Here is a 24252-nt window from a genome sequence, read left to right as displayed (position 1 = left end):
AGACAACAGTCACGCTAGACTGGATATTCGTCAAAGCTGCCTGTTTGGCTGCATCAAAGGAAAGTCTTCACAAAAACTCCAAAACAAAACAAAAAAAAAATTACAAACCTTCAGATGACAAACCTACAAATGACAAACGTACAGATAAAAAGCCATGTGATTACTGTAGCAAATTTATTATATGGAAAGAAAATATCATTTCAGGAATCTATTACTATAATGTCTATTATCCATTCTCATTCTCATTAGGATTTATGATATTAATTTTATATTAAAAATAATCTTACAGAATCTATTAAACATTAAAAAATATTCCTTCCCCTTTTAAAGCTTTTTGGTGTCAAATGAATATTGAGTAAATAGCAGGGTATAAATAAGCTTAATCACTATTGCTTTATCTCTGGAATTTAATGTAATTGAATGCATTACTTTTTTACAAATTTGTCCCTTTTCTGTAAAAACTGCTTTAATAATATCAATTCGGATTTTATGACTATGTTTGATTTTCAGTTTTTAGCAGCGAAGCTACTCTATGATTTCAAATGTCCGTGTGTCCATTTGTCTGTTATTAATGCATTGAGGGAAATGTGATTATCTACGCTTCTACAAAAGAAATTTCTTTGTTGTCAACATTTCTAGCTATATGGAGCATAAGTAAATATAAAATATTCATAGTGGTCGGACTGCTTTCAAGCAGTTTTTCGGCCGCTTTTATTTTTACAACTTATTTTCTCAGCTCCTGTAAAATATAGAAGGCTGAAACTTCTTGTCAATATTCCCATCGATATGAAACATAATTATGTACTGTACCACGGGTATGAGGTGAAGGACCAAGAGTCTGACCTTGAGTTGACAAGTTGACTGTTCAGTCCAGGTGCAAATCACCCACACGACATTAACATTAAGTACAAAACATCCATAGCAGTCCGACTGCTTTTAAGCAGCTATTTAGCCACTTTTACTTTTTTTTCTCGGCTCCAACAAACGATAAACGAGTGAAACTTTTCGACATTAATCCCTTAATTAGGTGATAAAAAAAAATTATGGTATTCTTACTGCTTTTAAGTAGCTTTTTCGCTGCTTTTCTTTTTACAACTTTCAAAGATATAAATCTTATTTTTTAAGGTTTCGTGATTTTATTTTTTTTCATATTATCTCTCTTTCTTTTCTTTGTAAAAACTTCCTTATAACTCACTTTGTACGTTTGTCTATTTCATAATAGATTTTGTGCTTCGCTACTTATAGATGTTGTCATCCTTGTTATTTATTACAACTCATGGTATTAAAATTAAAGAATTATGATATTATTTGTATAAAATCATTAATATAAACATGCATAATTAAAAAAATTTACAAATATAGCCTCAGCTTTGTTTCTGACAGTTTAACTTCTATTAACTTTCCGTTTCATTTATCAATTAAATAGCAACTCCTTTTTTCCTTACTCTATTTTCAGCAAAGATTGCTTATGATTTAGGTGTACATAACAGAACATTATTGCAAGGATTTCATACTTATTTAGAAAGTACAATATGCATGGGTTTTATAAAACGTAACTGATTAAATTTCTTCATATTATTTAAGGTGCTACGCTAATTCATATTTGTAAATATCAAATACTATTCATTACAAACTTTATATGTTAACCCTTAAAGTCAGGTCCCTTTCCTCACCTTAATCGGTAGAGAGGGGGGGGTGGGTTGACGCTTGGAACGTCCCCCCCCCCCTTTTATCTCAGCTTCTATTAGAGATGGAAAGCTAAAAATGTCCCAGGTTTGATAAAGAATTTCCGACTATAAGTAAGTAAGTCATATTTCACATCCTTTACCCATTTATTTAACAACCTTTGTATTTAGATACTTTTATACTTTTAAACGGTCATAATTTTCCTATTTTTAAGCTAAAAGAAAATATTTATCTTTATGAAAATGTAATATAGAAATCACAAAATATAAATATGCAGTCACAGCCATTTTAAGATTGTTGGAGACCTGAAGGATCAGAACTTTAGGATTAGTATTAAGCATATCAATTTCTTGTCAGTATCTTCACTTTAACTTATTCTAATATCAGTGCACAATATAGTATTTGAACCATGCAGAGAATGGAATAAAAGAATGGATTGAAGAAATAGTTAGTAGATTACAAAGAAATCAAAATTATATGAATGATTATAATAAAATACAATCTATTATAGTACCTCTGATACAAAAACAAATTATAAACCAAAAAGAGTCTAAATCTCGCGTGTATGAAAACTCAATTAGCCTTAGCAAGTTTACACAAGAAAAACTGACTGAAAAATTGTGTATCATATCGGGAGAGAGGGGAAATACGAAACTAATGAAATATTTTAATAATGGATGTATACAGAATTTAGAAAGTAAGAATAATAATAAGAATAAGAAAGCACCATTGATTATGAAACCAACAATCAAACAAGAGGCTATCCTTAGCTCTACCTCTAGAATTCTCCTAATTGGTGGAGATTTTGGGACAGGAAAAACCCACATGTTAAAATTGAAAGCTTGTATCCATGCAAAAAAGGAGGAAAAAAACAAAGTTGCTTACTTAAACCTATCTTCTATTGATACAGAAACTCCTACTTGTGAGCAATTGAGGGTCTTTTCTTTGATGTATGACATTGACAAACATCATTTCAAAAAACATGAAAATGTTATTGACAACGATGATTTCAAAGATAATGAAAATATAGATGTATTTACAGCAAAGCATTTGATTGACCATGAACATCATACTGATAAAGAGGCCTGTCAAAATGAACAATTGAATATTTATAATTTAATTAAAACATTCCTAGAAAAAAAGAATGAGCAACCTTATTCATTGATATGTATTGATGAACTACCTGTACCGTCAAGTGATGAGAATTTTTTTAGCATACTGGAATGGAATGAATCTGTTTGTGCAACTCTAAAGGTGAAAACTGGAGGAATGTTAGATGTAATACCAGACAAATTAGGTAAATAAGGATATATTGAATATTTATTATTTTTTTAGATATTTAATTTTATAATGTTTATCAGTAGCAAAGCTACTCTATAACTTTGAATTGTCTTTTTTGATTACTCTAGAATTAATTTAAAAAAAACGGTGGGGTTCCCTAACAATTTCCCTCTGTTGGTAGTAAAGCTACTCTATAATTTGAAATCTCTGTATTTTGAATATATTTCCCTTAGAGGCTGTACCTTTTTTTCTGGTTTAGTTGATAAATAATAAACATTTCTTGATATTTTGGTAAGGATTCATTAAAAAAGTGTGTCCACCCTTGACAAATTTAATAAGTGGCGAATACACCTAACTTGATAAGGTTTTTTTTTATTCACGAAAAGTATGTGTATATATCCTTTGTCTTTTAGACTACCATAAGGACATTGAATATATCAAGCTTATACAGTTAGGGAGTTGAATCCATTTTTATAGAAGCAGAAATATAATCTATGATTATGATTTGGACCCTCTAAAACTGTAATCTACCCTTCCACTTTCCCCTCTCTTGGTGAAGATATCTTCAACGCCGATACGATTTTTGAAATATAAGATTCCACTTTTGTCTCTCTTGTTGAAGATATCTTCACCAAGAGAGGCAAAAGTGGAATCTTAAATTTCAAAAATCGTATCGGCGTTGAAGATATCTTCACCAAGAAAGGGGAAAGTGGAATCTTACATTTCAAAAATCGTATCGGCGTTGAAGATATCTTCACCAAGAGAAGGGAAAGTATAATCTTAAATTTCAAAAATCGTATCGGCGTTGAAGATATCTTCACCAAGAGAGGGGAAAGTGGAAGGGTAGATTACAGTTTTAGAGGGTCCAAACCATAATCATAGATTATATTTCTGCTTCTATAAAAATGGATTCAACTCCCTAACTGTTATATATAACTTTAGAAACTCTGAGCATGTTTATAATGTGTCATGTGCGTTGGCTCATGGAATCGATAAGATTAGACAAAAAAAACAAACAATTTATCCTTATTTATAGATATTTCTGGAGGTTTTGAATTCATCAAGCTAGAGTACAACTTTAGAAATTCTGAGCATGTATTCAATGTATCCTGTGCTTTGGGATTGGGTGATAATAATAAAGTGATAAAAGAGAGATATCTTAATCCAACCAAAACAGTTTCTGGCCCTTTAAATTATCATTTTCACAACAACAAACAAGTTGATTGTGTAGATTTAGTAAAGGCAGTGATGATTAAATATTTTAAGAATCATACAAAAGAACCAATAGTTATAATTTTTGACAAAATTGAAAAAACCTTATTGAATGAGTATAATGAAAAACTTCAAAAGCATCTTTCAGAAAAAGGATATAAAGTTTACAGCATTACTGAACAATTAGACACCGAGAATGTGATGGAGGAAATAAACCAAGATATTGGAACAATACTTCTTACAGACATTATATCATTCAATGGTGCACAGGCAAGAAACACAATCATTTTCCAAAATGAGGAAATGTATGATGAACAATCATTGCTGAGAAACCTTATCTTGAGGACTCAATGTTTTACAATAGTGATACATAAAACAGATGCTATAAGGAAAATTTCTGGTCTCATTACAGATTTAGATCTTGAAACATATATCAGATAGATAAAAAACCTTTCCAGCATGGCTTCAAAACTGATTAATATTCGCTGGATTGGAACCAGTTCCAATCCATACTGATAATTCATGTATTGTAATGTATCGAATTATATCCAATAGTTGAAAGAATATAAAAATGTACAATCATAATATCAAAACCAGTTTTGTTAGTCTGTGTCTTAGGCATCTTTTAGCTAACAAAACTGGATTTACCCTTATAATTGTACATTTTTATATCCATGGAAAGCTGTTATTAATACTATGCAATAAATGGTGATTATTCTTTTGATTACCTAACCTACCCTCTAGAAAAGAAATTTTTTGATACAATTCTGTAAAAAGTTTCTCCTCATAACAAAAATAAAAAGATTTTTTATTTAATCTTTTTAAAAGGTCATTTCATGTAAAATGTCACTTTTTGCTCAGTAATTTTTTTAAAACTTTAGCAACAAAAACCTCCATTTTAATGTAGGTAAACTTTAAGTTTTTATATAGTTTGGCGTGGAAATGTATACAGAACATAGACATATGCTTCTTTTGATGATACATTACGAAATAAACCCTTAAAACTACTTTTTTGTGATTCATGCTGTATAATATGGGATTTTCTTCATTTAATTAGTTCATTTATCTTTTATCTTATTTGAATGATCTATAATAATGCATGATTTATTTCAGATCTTTCATTTTTTAAAATGCCAGGATGATAGTTTATGAATATGGAATTATTATGGCCTCCTTAAATTGTGAACAAATCCGGAGAAAAATGAACAAATATATACATGATACATAAAGGGTAATTTTTATTAGCAAAGCTACTCTATAATTCCAAATGTCCGTCTGTCCATTAAACACCAATTGGGAGAAACATGATTTTCTGGGCTTCCATACAAGATAGAAGGCTGAAACTGTTTGACAATATTCCCTTCATTAAGGAGCATAATTAATTATAAACACAGATGGCGGTCTGAGTGCTTAATAGCAGGTTTTGGCCATTTTTTAATTTCTCATATTTCTCTATATATTTTTGGTGCTTAGAATTCGCTTCTAACAAGAAAGAGGACACTATTAAAGTATTCTACCACCCCCCCCCCCCCAAATTAAAAAACTTGGACGCCCCTGATATAAACTACTGTTTTTAATGTAGATATTCATTAAGATATTATCACATTTTAAATGATTTTTAGTAGCAAAGCTACTCTATAATTTGAAATGTATGTCTGTCCGTATGTCCGCCTGAAACATTTTGGGGGAAACATGATTTTCTCGGATCCTTCATATTCATTAAAGACGACAGAAATTTGTATTGATTAAATAAATTAACATTGTACATAATTCCACAAAGTTTCATTAAGATTTCCTTATTTGTTGGCGTGCTAGATTTAAATGGTTTCTTGAATTATTTCAGTTTAATTTTAAGTTTTTTATGAAATGGCACTATAATTATTTTTTTCCCTATGTCCATATGTAATTTCTTAGAATTTCTTAGAATAAGTAAGAATTTGGGGGAATAAGGTAGATTTTCTTAGAATAAGGAAGAATTTCTTAGAATAAGGTAGGTTATCTGATAATAAGGGAGAACTTGTAGGTATTGGGTTAATTTTCTTAGAATTAGGAAGATTAAGTGAGATTTGGGAAGGGGATTTTTATCCTCTTTTTCAGATATGTGAGAAGAAAGGAAAGTGATTTTTGTCCATATTTGAGTTATCTGAGAAAGAGGAAGATGATTTCTGTACTTTTTGTAAGAGAATTTCTGTCCTTTTTAGGAATGACTTCATTTCCTTTATATGATCCTAACTTTTTAGCTTCGCTATTATGGATGTTGCCATCCTTGTTTCTTTAAAAACATACCTGTTCTAAACTATTCTATATATGATTTTGATATTAGTTACATTTGATGTGGTAGTTGCCATTACACTCAACCCTTAGCGTTTTTTCTATCTCGTTTTCTATTACTTGCTGCTTTTTAAAGAAACCAAATAAATCCTTTAATTCGAATTTAATATCTTTATAGAATTATTTGTTTTTCTATTATTCATAGGTATTGGTTCAAACAGGCTGACCATTAGTAGAGATGGCAAAAGCTTGTGCATGTGGGCTACAACTTGGTGTGTACAAATTATCAGAAATAGGGGGTTCTTACTATGATACAAAATATGTTCATGAAGCATTTCCTCTAAATGATGAAAATAAAAGTAAGATTGAAGAACTCAAATTGAAGAGTAGCCAAGGGCTTTTTAATGAAAATATCATAGCAGTTCCAAATCACATTGGGTTGCCTGAAAATGATGAATTGTTAGGAAAAACTGTAAATCAAACTCTTAAAAGCAATTATGTTGAAGATGTTATGCACCAAAGTATAATAAATGCAGTTAGAAACCTAAATGCCAAAGCTTTTGTTATGAAAGAGTTTCAATCTCACTTTTTATTTGACTTGATAAATAAGAAGACATTCAAAGATAAAATTGGAAAAGAAGAACAAGAAGAGAAACATCCACATTTAACTCCTTATGAAGTTGATTTGATAAAAGTTCTTTCATCAGAGAATATAGATGAGCTCCTCAATAAGGAATGATACATGAATATATATTAGAATTCAAAATGAATATCTAAACGAGATAGATTTTAATAATTTGTATTAAAGACTAATGAGAATAGTTCATTTGCATTTTTGTAAAAGTAACAAAAACATTTTTATTTAATTTTCACAAGCTGCTATGCCATATCTATTGTTAATTGTGGTAGGTGGGGGGGTTATGTTGACCCACCCTTTAGATTTTAGTTTTAAAAAGAAAAAAAATGTTAGGTCATTTTTTCCAGGGGCAATTTCTGTATGGAGGGTGGCCCTACCATCCTCCCAAATAATTATAATCCTTCCGAGGACATCTCTGAAGCTTCACTGTTTAGAAAAACCATACCAGTCCAGCGGTAAGCATGATCCTTTCGAACTAACAGACACACAGATAGACATCCTGTTACTTTGAAATATGTATTGTTAGTTTAAATAAGCTTTATTTGATGTTATGTATATTTATGAATCATTAAGGATGAAAAGGATATTCAGTCAAACTTGAAAAATAGATACGATAGCTGCATAAGAACAAACACTCAAAGAATGGATTCCTTACTTATTCTACCAGAATCAAAACTAATAGTGAACATAGAACTGAGACAAACCAAAAAGCTGAGCAAACTTAGAAAAGCGGCCAATCAAAGTAAACAGAATATTTCAGTCTTCAAAAAGATGTTTCAACCCGTTCTATCTGGAGATTGGAAGTTTATAACAGCACTTTGCTTTCCTAAACTAGAACTAAAAAGAAAAGAAAGTGAGCCATGCTCTGATTGTAAAAATTTCATGTTGGGAGAAAAGGAAATGTTTGATATGAAAGTATGGGTTGAAAAACTAATAAGGGTTGAAAAATATAAAGGTGAACATTCTAATAATAACAATGATCAATACATCCATATGGTTGATACTATATTTCTTTCTTTGATTCATAAAGCTAACAATTTAAGAATGCTTGTTGACGAGCCAGGGTTCGGAACTCAACAAACAAAGAGATATCAAACATTGTTACATAATGCTGAAAAGATTAACAAACTTATGATGAGCTCAATTGAACATTCAAAGCAAACAGAAAATCTACTAGTTCACAACATAACAAAAAATGGTGACATACAGCAACTTGTTCATCAATCTAATCAATCCATTTTAATCATTGATGGTGATCATGGAGTAGGAAAAACATATGTTCTACAGGAGAGGGCAAAGTATATTGCACGAAATAATCCAACTTGCAAGCTAGCATACCTAAATCTTTCCTCTTATAATCCACAACAGCTAAAAGATGTATCAATAATGGACTTTGTTGCAGAGTTTATGTTCAAAGATTTTGAAAATATTGATGTAAAAACAACCAAGCATCTGGATCAGATAACTTTTAAAAGTTCCGAAGAAGACATATATGACTTGATTTATAAATATTTCCAGGAATATAATCAGTACACTAATATTTTCATAGATGAACTTCCTAAGCCCAACAAATATACTCCCTGGAAAAATTTCTTTCAAACCGGAAAATATTACTGTGTTACATTAAAAGTTGGTTCATCAAATACTGATAACACTCAAGGAAAGAATGGGGATTTTTAGACAAAATCACAATGACTGATATTTTTTTTAAATGTTCAACTCAAATAGGTTTATTCTATGACTTGGTAAGGGTTGAGACTAAAACACCTCCCACCCTTGTGTTTTAGGTCTATTTTCTGGGTCGAAAGGATGGAGGGCAATAATGAAATGATTTTAAAATGTAGTAGTTAGCCTAATGCACTAGCAAACTTTAAAAAAAAAAACTATAATAAAGCATTAAAAGTTTATTAAATTCTGAATTATGCCATTAACCTTTATTATTAGGCATATACCTGCATGTTCGGATCTGTTGGATGGAACTTTTAATAGGAACTGTAGGCTTAGCTTTTGACTTCAAGATATAAAATTTTGGAAAACGATGAAGTGGGTGTTGTATTTTTACAGTATCTTTTGATAGGTTATTTTAGGTTAGGTAAATGCTAATGATCGTTTGCAGGGTCAGGAAATTTGCCCTCAAGTGGCTAAACTTAGGAGAAAAGGTACTGTGAAAATTTGACGAAAACCGCTACTTTGTTTTCTTTCTATGACCCAAGATTTTTAACTAATTCAAAGAATCAGAAATTATTATCTCTAAAAAAGTGAAAATACTGTCTTGTTATTATATCTGAGTTTTATATTATACAGGATAATTCAACCCTCAAGGGAAACTTTTTTTCTCCCATGGAACAAAAATATTTGCCTCTCTCCTATTCTTCCTTCTTTTTTTTCCAAATCAAGAGCATTTTGGGATATGAAAGCAGTCATTAGTTTGTAAAGAACTTTCTAAGATTAATAAACTCATTCTACATGATTTAGAGTTAGAATGGAGGAAAAGTTTGTGCAATGCTAAACATGTTTCTCTAACAAGTAACATTAGAAACTCAGAAAATGTTGTAAATACCTCTGATGCTATAGGATGGAAGCTAAGTTACACAACAAAGAATTATCTTCTACCTTGTAAGAATATTGTTGGTCCTACTAATTTCTACTATAAAAATTTACAATTTGAAAATGCATCTTTAGCAATTGCTGCAATCAAGAAATATTTTTCTAGTGATCTTAATGAGCCTGTTGTGATTCTTTTAGAGGACCCTGATCACTTAGAAAGGTTTTGTTGCTTTTTTAAGAAGCAATATACAGAGAGAAAAATAATCAAATTATCAACTTGTGATGAAACAAAAGATCTTCGCCAGGAATTACATAGCTTTATTACCAAGTCAGAAGGAATTCTTATAACAAACATTCAAACATTCAATGGCATGGAGGCAAGAAACATAATAATATATAATCAAAGTAAGACAAATGATGTATTGAGGAACTTAATTCTGAGGGCTGTGTCTGTAGTGATATTTATTTGTAATAACAACATACATAATGCTATCAGAAGTGTTCCTGGTTTAACTGAAGACACAAACCTTGACAAACATATTCCAAAATCAAAGCTAACTGTTAATTATTTTGAAACTAAGAATCCATATGATGAGGAAATTATTATTTCTGCTGTGAAAAAAATACAACAACTTTCTTGTAATTCTTTGGTAATACTGGTCTTGAAAGGCAATGGAAAGAGAGTTGAAGAAACAGTTTCAGGCATTAAAAATATGAGCATAAAAGTATTAGAGATTGATCCAAATGATTTACACGATCACTTTTTTTTGGACAAGGCCGATAACATTGTAATCTTAACAAAAAGGTTTTTAAAAGTTTTCAACAATTTCTGCAGAAATGTGATTTTAAGAGCGCAACCAAGTTTAACATTGATTGTTCATGATGAAAACACGGAAAAGTTCAATCACCTTCACTATAATGAAATAACAGAAATTAATCAGTTGAAACCAAGTGGACGTGAAACTAGCTCCAGTAAGTTTTTTTTAATTATATCTTTTTCATTACAGTTAGATAATTTTTATATACTTTTTTTCTTAGAAGTTGTTTTTTAAATGTTAACAATTGAGCAAAATATATATAAAATTTTTGCCTTTTCCTTTAAGCTAAAATTTTTGCTTTTAAAATGATACTGGTCAATCTTACAAGATTTTAGTAATTTTATAATTAATAATTTTAAACAAATCTTTGTTGTGGGAAAACCGGGACTCATTATTTACATAAAAACAAAATTATGCCTAAAAGACTTTTTATTGTTAGATAATCCAGCTGAAGAATTAGGAAACCTAACACCAGCTCATGACAGTTCCAGACAAGGAATTGATGCTGAACCGTCTCCTTCAACTGCAGAATCAACAGCTGGTTCTACTAGAGGTAAGTTACAAATATTCATAGATTTTATGATCATTGAGCTTGTATGGGGTTAATTATAATGAATATCATTTGGTGCTTTTCCTTACCCTCCCACCCTAAATAAATTCAAACTAAGAAGTTGGTAAGGGGGGGAGGGTATATTTTTGTTTCCTATGCTTCACCCCTGCAGGGCTACTAGTACCCAAATTAATCTAAGCTAACCTGACCAATAGTAATAAAAATTTAACAAACAAATAAACCCCCATGAGTTGATTTGGCATTATCCAAGATTTGGTGGAAAGTGAACCCCCAATTTATAGCGCCCTTACTTCAATTTGAACCCCCAAAGCATAGAAGCACTGTATTTTTGCATCGAAATGTTTTTCTTCTAATTGTTGCCTAACTAGAAAATAAAAATATAATATATGTATATGACATTTTTGTCTTAACAATTACGAAAATATTTGTAATTTAAGATATTGTAAATTATGAAAATATTCAATGCTTAAGATCTAGCGATTTGTATCTTTAATATACTGAAGCACATTTTTGGTCTAGGAAAACCATGACTCAAGGGCGGGGGGGGGGGGGGGGCAAATATGTCCAAAATTTTTGTGCATTTTCCTTTTTATATAGAAGTTTCAATTCCAAAAAGGTGAACCCAAATTTGCTTTTTTACCCTTTTACTTTGTAACCTTGTCTGTATGTACATTTGATACCTTAAAATTGGCTCCTGATAGAGATAGATTGATGAAAATTTTTGTATTTTATTTTTCTTATAGAAGACCCTACAATAATACAATTCATACTTCACAAATAAAGTAATATTTAAGCTTTTTATACATTTATCTAAAATTTGCTTAAAGGGACTGTAAACAAAAAAATTTCTCATCAGATTATCAAACCTTAACCCGGAGATCGGACCCAATTCCCACCTTAATAGATTGGGGGGGTCATATTGACCCCCCCTCTATCTCGGCTCCTGTTACAGTTAGAGACATAAAATTTTTTTCTGGTGGTTCCTGTGTATTTTTAGAGAAAATTACTTTTTCTAGTCATAGCGGTCAGACCGCTCCTTAGCTGCTTTTTAGCGGCCAGCCGTTAAATATTAAAACAGCTGTAGAGCAGCCAATTTTGCAGCTAGTATGACCAAATTTTAGGACGAACTTTTATTTTTCATAACAAAAAAATTACTTTTTCTGATCATTGCCGAAAAACGGCAAACAATGGAAACCGCCATTTTCGGCGGTTACGGCGGTTGGTGGGGCCAATTAATATTTTATCTGTTTATTGTTGCTCAAGGATTTACCAAAAAAATTTTTAGGTCTCTAGCTGTAATAGTAGCCACAATATTCATGATATATGTCTGTAGTTAATACCGGAGAAAAATTGGTCATAAAGTCGGTCAGGGAGTGGTCAAACGGTCATAACACCACTTTTGTCAGAAGGTTATTAATATCTAAGTATTCACCAAAAAAAATTTAGATTTCTACCTTATACACAAGGGTCATAATGTAAAAATTAAGATTTATATAGAATTTTTTCTAAATTTGGTGCCACCTAACCGACTTTGACCGGACGCCACGACCGACAGAGACCAGACCAGATATCCTTATAAGATCAACTCTTGCCGACGTATAATTACTAAACTTAAAAAGTCATGAAGTCACAACTCTCTATCTTACCTACAAAAAAATGATATTGAAAACTAGAGGGGGGGGGGGTCAATATGACCCCCCCCCCCCCCCCCCCGATCTTTAAGGGTTAACAGTATCTCATGCACAAAATCTCAAAGTTAGGGCAAAAAGGGCTCTTATTTCCTTGAAAAAAACGGCTTTTTCCGCTGATTTTTATTATGTCCCAGATTAGGGGAAAAATTTGCCTTTTCCTTTAAGCTAAAATTTTTGCTTTTAAAATGATACTGGTCAATCTTACAAGAATTTAGTAATTTTATAATTAATAATTTTATACAAATCTTTGTTGTGGGAAAACTGGGACTAATTATTTACATAAAAAATAAATTATGCCTAAAAGACTTTTTTATTGTTAGATAATCCAGCTGAAGAATTAGGAAACCTAACACCAGCTCATGACAGTTCCAGACAAGAAATTGATGCTGAACCAACTACAGGATCAACAGCTGGTTCTACAAGAGGTAAGTTAAAAAATCCATAAATTTTAAGATCATTGAGCTTTTATAGAAACAATATTGGGAAGATCTAAGTATCATTTGGTGATTTCCCTGTGGAGTACTAAACTCTCCCACTCTGTACCAACAGACTTGGGTCATGTATCTCGGGAAAAGGCAAAATTAAATGTTGTCGGAGTTTGGGGAAGGAAGTATTTTTGTTTCCTATGCTTACCCCTGAAGGGCTACCCAGTACTCAATTTAATCTAACCTTACTTGACCAATAGTAACAACAATTAATCAAACAAATAAACCTCACACACACACACACTGTTTGTTACCCCCATGAGTTGATTAGGCACTTCCCCAGATTTTGAGTGAAAGTGACCCCTTATAATGAAAAGTCCTAATTTATAAATATAGAATTAGCGTCCTCACTTCAATTTGAGCCCCCAAAGCATAGTTTATTACCCAATATTTGCGGTTTACCACTAATTTTATTTTAGAAATTAGCCCTGCCACCCCCCCCCCCTAATCATAATTTTTTAACACTCCACTATATTTTAGCAGCCATTTGTTTTCCTTGTGATTATTGCCTAAAGAGAAAATAAAAGTATAAAATGTATGACATATGATTTTTGGCTTTACATTTGGCATTTAAATACTGTAAATTATTCAATACCATTCAATGCTTAAAGGGCGAATATAGGTTTGATATAATATGAGCTTATATGAAAGGTGCCATTTCATACTTTTAGAATATCTATGCCAAATTTAAAAATTCAAAAAAATCCTTAAGTAGATTTTGCAATTTTCTGTTTCAATTGAACATATGATAAATGAGATTGACGACAAACGGTTTATTTTAGCCCTTTACAAGACTTTTTTTTTGACTATTTTGCTTAAGTTTGATTGACTATTACAATGGCACGCACCTTAAAAGATAATTTAAATGTTTATTATTTTAGATTATATACTCTTTAATTCAATTTTTTAAAAGCGTAGAAATAATTTGCGTAAAAGTTTTGACTAGGGTAAATAATACGTCTTAAAGTTTATTTTCTGTACAAAGATCATTGGTTAATTCTGGAAAATATAAAAACCCTGATGTACGCAATTTTAACACACACTCACACGAACCTTAAAAAAACAGGGATTTGAAATCATTCTTCCTCCAAGAAAATTTTATCAATTATTTTCTTTTACTTTTTACATTATTTGATGTTTTTTTAAACTTTTAAATATTTTACTTTATATAATTTGTATTAAGGTAGAAGATGGGTATATTTACCCCTGATTAATTAGTTTCCACGTTATTACGACTATCCTTTACGAAAGCTTTTTAATTCAACCTTGCTACGAAGCCTTGTGTGATGCTAGGGTATAAATTGGGTTCTTAGGGAACCACACTTATTACATAATATTATCTTGAGTTAGAAAGGTTTTAAGCTATAAACAGACTTATACAATTAGATATGTCAATATCCTTAAGTTATTTATAATCTATATAATGGCACCTTTGAAATAAGCTCATATTATATCAAACCTATATTCGCCCTTTAAGATCAAGCTATTTTAATCTTTAATATAATAAATGAAAAAGTAAATTTTGTTCTGGGAAAACTAGGACTCATTATTCATATCAAAAAGAAACTTTGCCTTATAGGCTTTTTATTGTTAGGTAATTTAATTATTTTTCATTAATTTAAACATGTTAGAATTGTCCTGTTGATTTAAAATTTAATATGATGATTCCTTTAACGACATATACAATTTAGGAAGCATAACTACTCTAATTGTTATCAGAAAGTCCATTTGAAACAGAATGAAAGAACTTTTGAATATTTTTTTTCTAATTTTAAGATTTTTTGACAACTTTTTATATGATATAATTATCCTATTGATTTGATCTTAAGAATAAGGATTTCTAGGAAAACCAGGTACACTATTTTAATGAAGCTATCTCTATAATCAGATCCTAAAAATGAAAATAAATTCTTTTAATGTATACTGTATCCATGCAATTCGCAACAAATTTATGTACAATTGTTTTAGACTTTCAAATTATTGTTCTGTTCATTAAGTTCTGACACTCCACTACAGTAATTATCCATCAGTCATTACTTTTGATTATATACCTTTGCTATTATAGATGTTGTAATCCTTGTTTTATTTCAGAGAAGAAAAGTGTAAAACCAAGTTTGTGCACTTGTGGTCTTGAATTTGGAGTTTACTCATTATCAACACAAGATACACAAACATCTACACTAAGTAAAGAGCTGTTAAATCAGAGTATAAACTTTCATGGCCCTGCAGGAGAGAATCGAAGAATATTAGCCAAAGAAAAGATTAAAGAGATAAAACGAAAAGTAGCTGATTATTATTATGATCCAGACTGCAAGGTTACAGCTATTCCAAATCATTTTGTAACACCCAAGAAACCAACTGTGTTAGGAAAAGTGGGCAAGAAACAGCAAGATGCTCAGATTTTGTTTAACCATCTTGAGGAATGTTTACATCATGAACTTGTCAATGCAACAAGAAAATCAAACATGGAAGCTTTCATTATAAAAGGCTTTCAAGCAGCTGATTGTATTCACCAATTAACTAAACAAGGGAAAGATACCAGAAGCAAGGATAATTATGCAGATTTTAATCAGTATGAAAACAAATTGAAGAATATCCTTGGCATTGAAGATATTGAAGAGGCGAAACTAAAGTCTTGTATTGATGAACATTTGAAGTGGAGGAGAAATCCAATGGAATTTCAAGGTCCAGATAACTGGTTGTTTAAACAGGAATGCTAAATTTTCATATGATAAACTATATCTTTTCCTTTAAACCTTCTATTCACTTTATAATTTAAGGCACAATTATCTTTATTTTGATCAATTAAATAATCTTAATTTGAGATATCTATAACATACTTTTTGTCAAACTTGCTAAAAAATATTCTTTTTTTTTTGGCTTTCCTTTTTTGTTCTTTTTTATTCATAAATTATATTAGTTATCTTTTCAACAAATAAAAATTTTAAAACATGTCAAATATTAGCTTTATTTATTTCAGGTGTTAAAAAGTCAGGTAGACAGAAAACGTTTGAAATGGATGCAACAGGCAATAGTTGAAAAAACTTGCAATGCTAAAGAAAATCCTATTATTATTGAAAATACATTCCTATACAATATCCCGGATGATAAACTTGAAAACTTTTACAAATATCAGTTCTATAATTTTAGCCTTCAAGAAACAAAAACAGAATGGGATTCTCTAATCATTATTCCAGAATACAGTGCTATCATTAACGTTGAGGTAAAACTAGGACGACAAGATAGTGGTGACAAACTTAAACTACTAATTAAAGATGCATCAGATAATACAAAACAGCATTTTCATTTTATGCAGAAATTATTTGGAGGAATGCTTTCCAAAGATTGGGTGTTTGTCAGGGCTGCGTTTGTTCCTTATTTGAATATTGATGAAGAAACCACAGTTCCCTGTGTCAACTGTCGGCAATTTATTCTACAAGATGTTGATGATGTAACACCTTGGTTGAAACACATATCTGAACACAAGCTTGTTACATCTGATAAACATGATCAGACAGTATATGAAAATCTTGTTGCTGAACTGATATATCACATTTCTATTAGAGAGTCAAGTAGATTTAATCAATTAATATCAGATCCTTTGACAATCAGTAGAGAAACTGAAAAGGTCTTAACAGAAAAAAATGATGGAGTATCAGTAGACAGCGATGTTTCTAAATACATGCTTACCAATGAACAACTACAAGCAGTAAACTCGTCAGCTAAATTCATTATTGTAGATGGGGACTACGGAACTGGTAAAACATATGTTCTGAAGGAAAAGGCCAAGAAATGTGCTACTTATAATGTCCAAAGTCAAATATTTTATGTCAATTTAACTGCAATAACACAACAAAACAGTGAGAATCTTCTGTTGTCGGATTCTTCCATTATGGATGTAATTACAAAAATAGAATTTGAGAGCTATCCCAATGTTAGAGTGTTAACAGCAAAAGACTTGTTACCTCATGAGACTATGGCCAAAAAAAGTTATTTTGGTCAAGCTCTCCATAATTTTTTGAGAGTCAATGCATGCGATCATTTGTTCATTGATGAAATGATGATTGAAGAAATTGTTTTTCCAGACTCTTTGGAGACAATTTGTGTTAACTTAAAAGTAGTAGATTATGGCTTTAAAGATTGGAGAAAAGATTTCAAAACTAAGAAAGCAAAGTGGTTAGGAACTATGAAAGTGAATCATAATGCTGTACATGTTAATCTCTACAAAAATATGAGAAATTCTCAACAAATTATACATCTAGCTAGATCTTTAGACCAGGATTCTACTCATCAAATGTCTTGTTCTCCTGATACTAATGTCATGGGTAACTATAATTTTTACTACAGAAATGTTTATGACATTGAACCTAGTTTATTAGCTGTTGCTGCTGTAAACAAATATTTCATACATAAACCTAAAGAAAGTGTTGTTATATTATCAGATGAAATTGATTATACTGATTTATTTGAATTGTTAAACAAACACTTTTCCTCAACTACTTCAGTTGTCAGAGATTTTAAAGAATACATTAAAAAACCTAAAGGAATATTGGTAACAAATATACATGAATTCCAGGGTGCTCAAGCAAGGAACATTATCATATTTTATAAAGATAGGGGTACCTGGCCTGACCATATGAGGAATACAATACTTAGAACAATGTCCATTGCAATTATTCTTTTGGATAAAGATAACAATAAACTAAATTGTTCTGGAGCAATTGAAGATAAAAATCTGCATGAATATATTTATCCTGATGGAAAAGCTCCAGAGTGTCATTAGTTCCTTAACTAAGGCAATATTAGAGAAGTACAAATTATTAGACAAAGATGAGAGTATTTCAATCATTACATACTCAAGAAATTCCAAGGATATTATCAGAGAGACAAATACAAAGAAGTTTCTTAGTTTACCTATTGAAGAAAGATTGAAACAAATTAAAACAAAAATCAAATTAGAAAATAGAGATTTATATGAAGATGTAAAGAAAAACATTTCTAGAAATTATGCTAATGTCTCATGGAGCTGCTATGACGTTGATACAATGAAAGATATGAAAGATCTAGTAAACAAGCCAAGACATATCAATTATATCATTTTAGAGCATTTCCGAAATTATGAAGTTTTCATTGAAATAAAGAATATGATTGTATTTGCTGATAAAAGTATTGATCATAAACATGAATTTGCAGCTTGGGCAGATGAGTTGTCACTAGATTATTCAAATGATGAGACCAGTATTAGAGTTGAGAAGAGTAAGAAGGAAAGAAATAAATATGATACAAAATGTAGAGATTCAATAATATTACATCAACCAAAGTTTGCCATAGTTGTCCATGATGATGATTTTGATATGTTCAGCGGTCCAAAGCGAGCTCTAAACCTAATTGAGGATGATGATCTACATGAACACATACCTGTAAAAAAACTCTGACCTTTCAAATCAATAAAAACACATAGTGTAGTGTTTTAATTTACTCCTAATTTTTAAGAAAATATTATAATGCCATATTTTTACCAATAATGCATAAATACTTTTAATTTGTTATAATAAATATTAATTGTTATCAATCTTTCTATTTATATTTTTTTGCAACTACTCTATAATTTATCTTGTAAGTAAAATTTAAGAACAATGGTATACATTCTTTAACTTTTCATATATAGTAGGTATTTTTTGTCATAAGCTTAAGATTTCAATAACTACGAAATTAATTGAATTTTCCTTTTTAAGGAAGCTTCATATAGTTCCTGGAATTGTTTTAGAATATTTTATATTTAAGCTATTGGATGGTTTTAAGCTATTTTTCTGCTCATTTTTTATTCAGTTGAATACAGAGCCCCCAGATGCAAAGTTCGCGGCTGTTGGTCCTCTAATATAAATTATAAATCTTTATTGTCTAAAGCTATAGATCTTTGGGAATGCTGTTCCAAATTTGTTTTACTTTTCAAGGAACCTTTTCAATGTCTTTGGGTTGTTTTAGGCTATATATTTTCAACCTCCTCCCGCCCTCTACTAAAGCTAGGGGCAAGTTAGCCATATAGTATTGTAATCAACAATATAAGATAACAATAGTTTTAAGTGCGAAGCTTTTCTATAATTAGGGTCGGTCCGTCCGTCCGCCCGTACGTCTGGAACGGATACCTTTTAATTTAGTTAATTTAGGCATGTTAGAATTGTCCTATCGATTTCAAACTTTGCAAGGTGATTCCTGTGGTAGTTAGATACGAATTAGAAACCGTAGCAATTCTTCAATCTTTACTAGAATGTCCGTACGTCAATTTTGATGTTGATTTTTAACTTTTAAACAACAAATTTTTATCAGTTAAAATTATCCAATTGATTTGATTTTTTGGAATACTGATTCCTAGGACAACAAAGTACAATGTCATAAGCGAAGCATCTCTATAATCAAGTCCTAAAAACGTAAGTATGTTTTTAAACATTATCCTGTTTTAAGCAGTTTTTAAACAAATTTACTTACAATTTTGATTCGACATTTTTATATTTATGTTCTGATTTTTTAATTCTAGCACTCTACAAGTGTTAATGTTCGTTTGTCCTACTGTTTCAGAGCTTTGCTTTTTTGGATGTTGTCATCCTTGTTATGAAAATAAGCATAATAAGCGAAGCTTTTCCATAATTTGGGTCTGTCTTCCTGTGCTTTTGTCCGTAACATATGAGAATTGTCCTATCTACAAATAATACAAAAAATCTTACTACTTTAAATTATAGGAAAGTGGTTGCGCCCCTGGCATCTAGGAGTTTTGTCAAGGGGAGGGAAAGCAAAAAGATAGCATAGTATCCCAAGACGTGTTTAATCATTTTAAAACTGAATAGGCTAAGACCATCCTGTGAAGTGAGAGTTTAATTGGTTCAGCAGTGGAAAATTTAAATCTTAAGATGAAGACAATAAAAACCATACTACATTATAGAATACTAGCGGCTTCCCCACTAAACCCCTAGGAGCTTTGCCCTATGAGGTAATTTTAAAAGAAAATTATGGTGCTGCCCATAATTTATGGGCAGCACCCAAAAATTTTTTTTTTAATGGGGGGGAAAGAAATTTTCATTTTTTGGGGGGTTGGGGATGTCTTACCTCCACAAGAATATAGCTTAGAAACACCACAGGACCAATAGGTATATACCCTGAAGAGTAGAATCCAGTGGATACCGAGATCTTAAGGGACGGACAGACAGACATCAAGCTACTTTGTATTATTAGATAATGAGACACAAGGACAAGTAGTTTAATGTATCTCTAGGAAGCTAAGTGCAAGGCATTTCCTTTAATATGTCACACACCTGACATAGCAGCAGTTGGAACATTTTTAAACCTCTTCAGTTATGACGAGATTGAAACCCCTCACCTCCTAATAAAGAGATGACACTCTACATGTTAATCCATGGTTGTGGGTATTTTAAATTAAATACCTACAGATCTATATAGCCATCTTGTTATTTTAGCATAAAGTATAATTATGCCTTCTAAACTTTTTTTATTAGTATGCTCTAAATAGACACAAAATAGAACTAGGCTAATTTACTATGTTATTGTTCCAACAGAATTATTTTGATTATTGATATCTACTAAATAGCTGGCAGCACAGTTTCTGTAGTGTCAGTACTAGATTTGAAAGGTTTCAAAATCTGGTAAAACCAATTATTAATTTTACCAATCGAATAAAAACTTATAACTTGAAGCGGTAAGTAACTATTATTTATATTTTTTTAAATATTCACACAACCTCTTCATGTATAAAAATGTATGAAATATCCAAATATCCTAAAGACTGCCCAAGATAAAAAGATAAGCAGTACTGTAAACATTAGATTTATTGTCCAGCTGTTTTTGAGATCATGCGTGAAAGACCACTAAATTTTCATTGCAACACAAAAAAGTACTTTTCTTCTAAAATTTTTTAATAATATTCAAAGCATTTCTACAATTAGGGTATTTTGTCCGTCCGTACATCACAGTTAGCTCTTTTTGTATACATGGGCGTGTTATGATTGTCCTATGATTTCGAACTGTGGGTTATATTTCCTGTAACAATCATAACAATTTATAAACAAATTATTTTCAATGCTCAGTGAGGCACAGAACATTGATCTAAAAGGGATAAGATAATGGCTGATAAATTTCTTTACACATAATTGTTCATATTATCAAAAATTTGGAAGAAGAACTTCCACCCTCCCCCCCCCCCCCCTCCCAACACACAACTAAAGGCTTCGCTGATCTATCCGTCGCAAGGTCACACAAGCTAATTGTAAGATAGCTACGCTCTTCAAAACAAGTATGACAACATCTCAGTAGCGTGAAGCACAAAGATCCTTATTAGACATACGGCAGTTATAGAGCCGATGTTCAGTGATGATAAAACGTATAAAAAGTATTTGCAGCACGACCGACAGACAGACGGACCAAGTAAATTATATATTGGAGGATTATGAATAATAATAAAACAATCACATAAAAATTCAACAGTCTATCTTAAATATCAGCCATGAAATTCACGTTTTCCCTATTTATAACAGACGGACAATTTTCGATTTATAGAGAAGCACTGCATTATTCGAGTTGTTAAAGAATCACCTTCCCTCAACTATACAAGTTGTTAGAGGCTTTAAATCATATACAAAAAAAACTGAAGGAATACTAGTAACAAATATCTATGAATTTCAGGGTGCTCAAGCAAGAAATATTTTCATAGTTGATAATAATAATTCTTTCGAATTACCAAGAAATGCAATACATAGAACAACATCCTTTGCTGTTGTTATTCTGAATAAGTATACTGATCAAATAAACAATCCTGGGGCAATTGAAGATAAAAATCTACATGAATATTAATCCTGTATATTTTGCAGAGTGTCATCACTATCATAACAAAGATATACATTCTATTAGTAGCATCTATATGTTGCAAAACTTTTTAAATGCAGAATTCTGTTTAAGGACATACAGACATTTTTAATACTTGATTATAGAGATGCTTCACTCATAATATTGTACCTTATTGTAATAGGAATCAGTAATAAAAAAATCAGTTCAATCCGATGATTTTATCACCTAAAAAATTGTTATTAAAAAAGTAAAAAGATCAACATGTTTAAAATGGACGTACGGACATTCTGGTAACGATTATAGAGTTGCTACGCTTACAGGAATCACCATGCAAAGTTTGAAATTGATAGGACAAATCTAACATGCACAAAATAACGAATAAAAGCTAACTGTCACGGACGGACGGACCGATCCTAATTATAGAAAAGCTTCGCTTTTAAAAATCGCTCATGTTTGTTCATCCCCACCTCATATCATTTCTATAATCCTTTAATTTGATTGACAAAAAATTCAAACTTCAATAACTTTTTTGTAGAATTTTTTTTTGCAGAAAATGTTCATCTTAATATAAATTTTATATTAAAAATATCAAAAATGAATTTCAGCGGCCGCAGCTGTACTTGGCAGCTGCCAGCCACCGCAGTCAGCGGTCGGCGGAAAACGAAATTTAAATATGATTATTAATTAGACATGTAAGAAAAGCTTAAGTTTAAAATTTGAAGTATCTAAGTCAAAAATTGCGGCCACAGGAGCCTTTTAAACATGTCTGGAGACCTGGAGGATCAGTAACCTTAAATTGACTAGAACATTTGTATTTAAAATTTGGAGGTACTACTAGAGAATATTTTATTATTTTAGTAAGATAAAATGCTTTGTTTAAGTCAAAAAAATATTTTTGCTCTATACCTAGATGACCCTGCCAGGTTTGCTGGCATCCTGTGCCCGCCAGGATAGAGATATTCAAAAAATTCCAACTCTCAGTTATGTGTCATACATATACTTAAAAAGTCACGCAGTTTGGGCTCTTTATCTTTCACACACAGAAAATGAGATAGAAAAAAACCCGACCGTTAAGGGTTAATATTGAAATTCTAAGATTTTTTTATACTTATATTAAAAGAAAAGTTGTCTTAATTTTTCTTATTCAATTTTTTTCACATAAAGCATTTTTCGAAACTAAATCATAGATGCCGCATTTTTAGAGATAATGAAAAACACCTTTTACAAATTTGACGTACTTTTTCACCGAGAACAAGGACATATAATTTTTTTCTGTATTCCTTCTGGTTTGACGGAAAATCAGAAAACTCAGTTTATTTCGAATCACTCTGTACACAGCTATCCTCAACAGTTTAGCGGATTTATAAGCAACACGCTCCAAGCGGTCAATGGATCCTAAAAATAGACATACTTGCTGAATCATACCTGGTTTTACCTAATTTATATCTGCTCCTTCTTCAGGACTATAGGCTTTTAAAGATTTTCACTTAAATTACCCTATTATTTGACTTAAAAATAGCGTTCGACAAGACATCCTGCGCTGTTCATAAGTTTTATTACAAAAAATGAGTCATTTGTATTTAATATATTAATAAAATTGTTAACAGCGTTTGCTTCTACCATTATTTACAGTGTTTGTTTTTATACAAAATTACCATTCAAATATCAGAATGTTAATTCATACATTCACAAAACTTACTACTTAACATTCATAAGGAAAAAGGATAAGAGGATGAATACTCACCCCTTTTTCATGGTAAAATACTACTTCCCCATCCCTAAATTTAGAAGCAGACGAAAATCAAAAACCGCCCAGGGCTTTTTGTAAGTCAATCATAAATAATAATGGGAATAAAAAGAAAAGCGATATTTAGCAAACAGCCGTGGGCGGTCAGAATCAGCTGAATGTTTATTATGAAAAAAATTTCCCCCTTTTTAGAAATAGAAGGATTCATCTTTCATGAACAAATTTTTTTAAATAAAAATAAAATTCTATGTAATTTTTAGTTAAAACATTAAAACGAAAATATCTAATCTAATATTCTTGCCCTAAATATGGAAATAGTAAAAAGTAAAAAAATATTTTTTAAAATAATTTTTAATCCTCCCATTTGAAAAGTAGTGGAATAGCAATAAATTTTAGCGCGGCAACAGCGCTGAGTAGGCCTCTAGGCCCACTGCCTATTTTCGTCTTCTAGTT

At 30.9% G+C, this 24252-nt stretch overlaps 1 protein-coding gene and 1 long non-coding RNA gene across 2 annotated transcripts; both read left to right on the top strand.

The window, feature by feature from the left end:
- Positions 1-1402: 1402 nt before the first annotated feature.
- LOC145305828 (uncharacterized) lies at positions 1403-7179 on the top strand. Its single transcript, XR_013874719.1, has 3 exons — positions 1403-2983; positions 4004-5410; positions 6656-7179. It is a non-coding gene; the product is annotated as an uncharacterized LOC145305828 (long non-coding RNA).
- A 2351-nt stretch (positions 7180-9530) lies between these two features.
- On the top strand, positions 9531-15919 carry LOC145305450 (uncharacterized). The gene is made up of 4 exons (XM_080147067.1): positions 9531-10606; positions 10892-11005; positions 13035-13139; positions 15291-15919. Exons 1-4 carry the CDS (start codon positions 10006-10008, stop codon positions 15917-15919), a joined length of 1449 nt encoding a protein of 482 aa, XP_080003193.1. The 5' UTR covers positions 9531-10005.
- The last annotated feature ends 8333 nt before the right edge of the window (positions 15920-24252 follow it).

This window comes from Acartia tonsa, chromosome 14 (genome assembly GCF_053477335.1).
Source record: "Acartia tonsa isolate MP-2025a chromosome 14, ASM5347733v1, whole genome shotgun sequence".
Lineage (NCBI taxonomy): Eukaryota > Metazoa > Arthropoda > Copepoda > Calanoida > Acartiidae > Acartia > Acartia tonsa.
The sequence above is the reverse complement of the archived record's forward strand: the minus strand, read 5'-3'. Positions and strand labels throughout refer to the sequence as shown.

Excerpts from the sequence above, each read along its gene's own strand:
- LOC145305450 (XM_080147067.1), top strand. The coding sequence starts at position 10,006 with ATGGAGGCAAGAAACATAATAATATATAATCAAAGTAAGACAAATGAT. Across the intron at positions 10,607-10,891 it reads TGGACGTGAAACTAGCTCCA|ATAATCCAGCTGAAGAATTA; the intron begins GTAAGTTTTTTT and ends TTTTATTGTTAG. Across the intron at positions 13,140-15,290 it reads AACAGCTGGTTCTACAAGAG|AGAAGAAAAGTGTAAAACCA; the intron begins GTAAGTTAAAAA and ends GTTTTATTTCAG.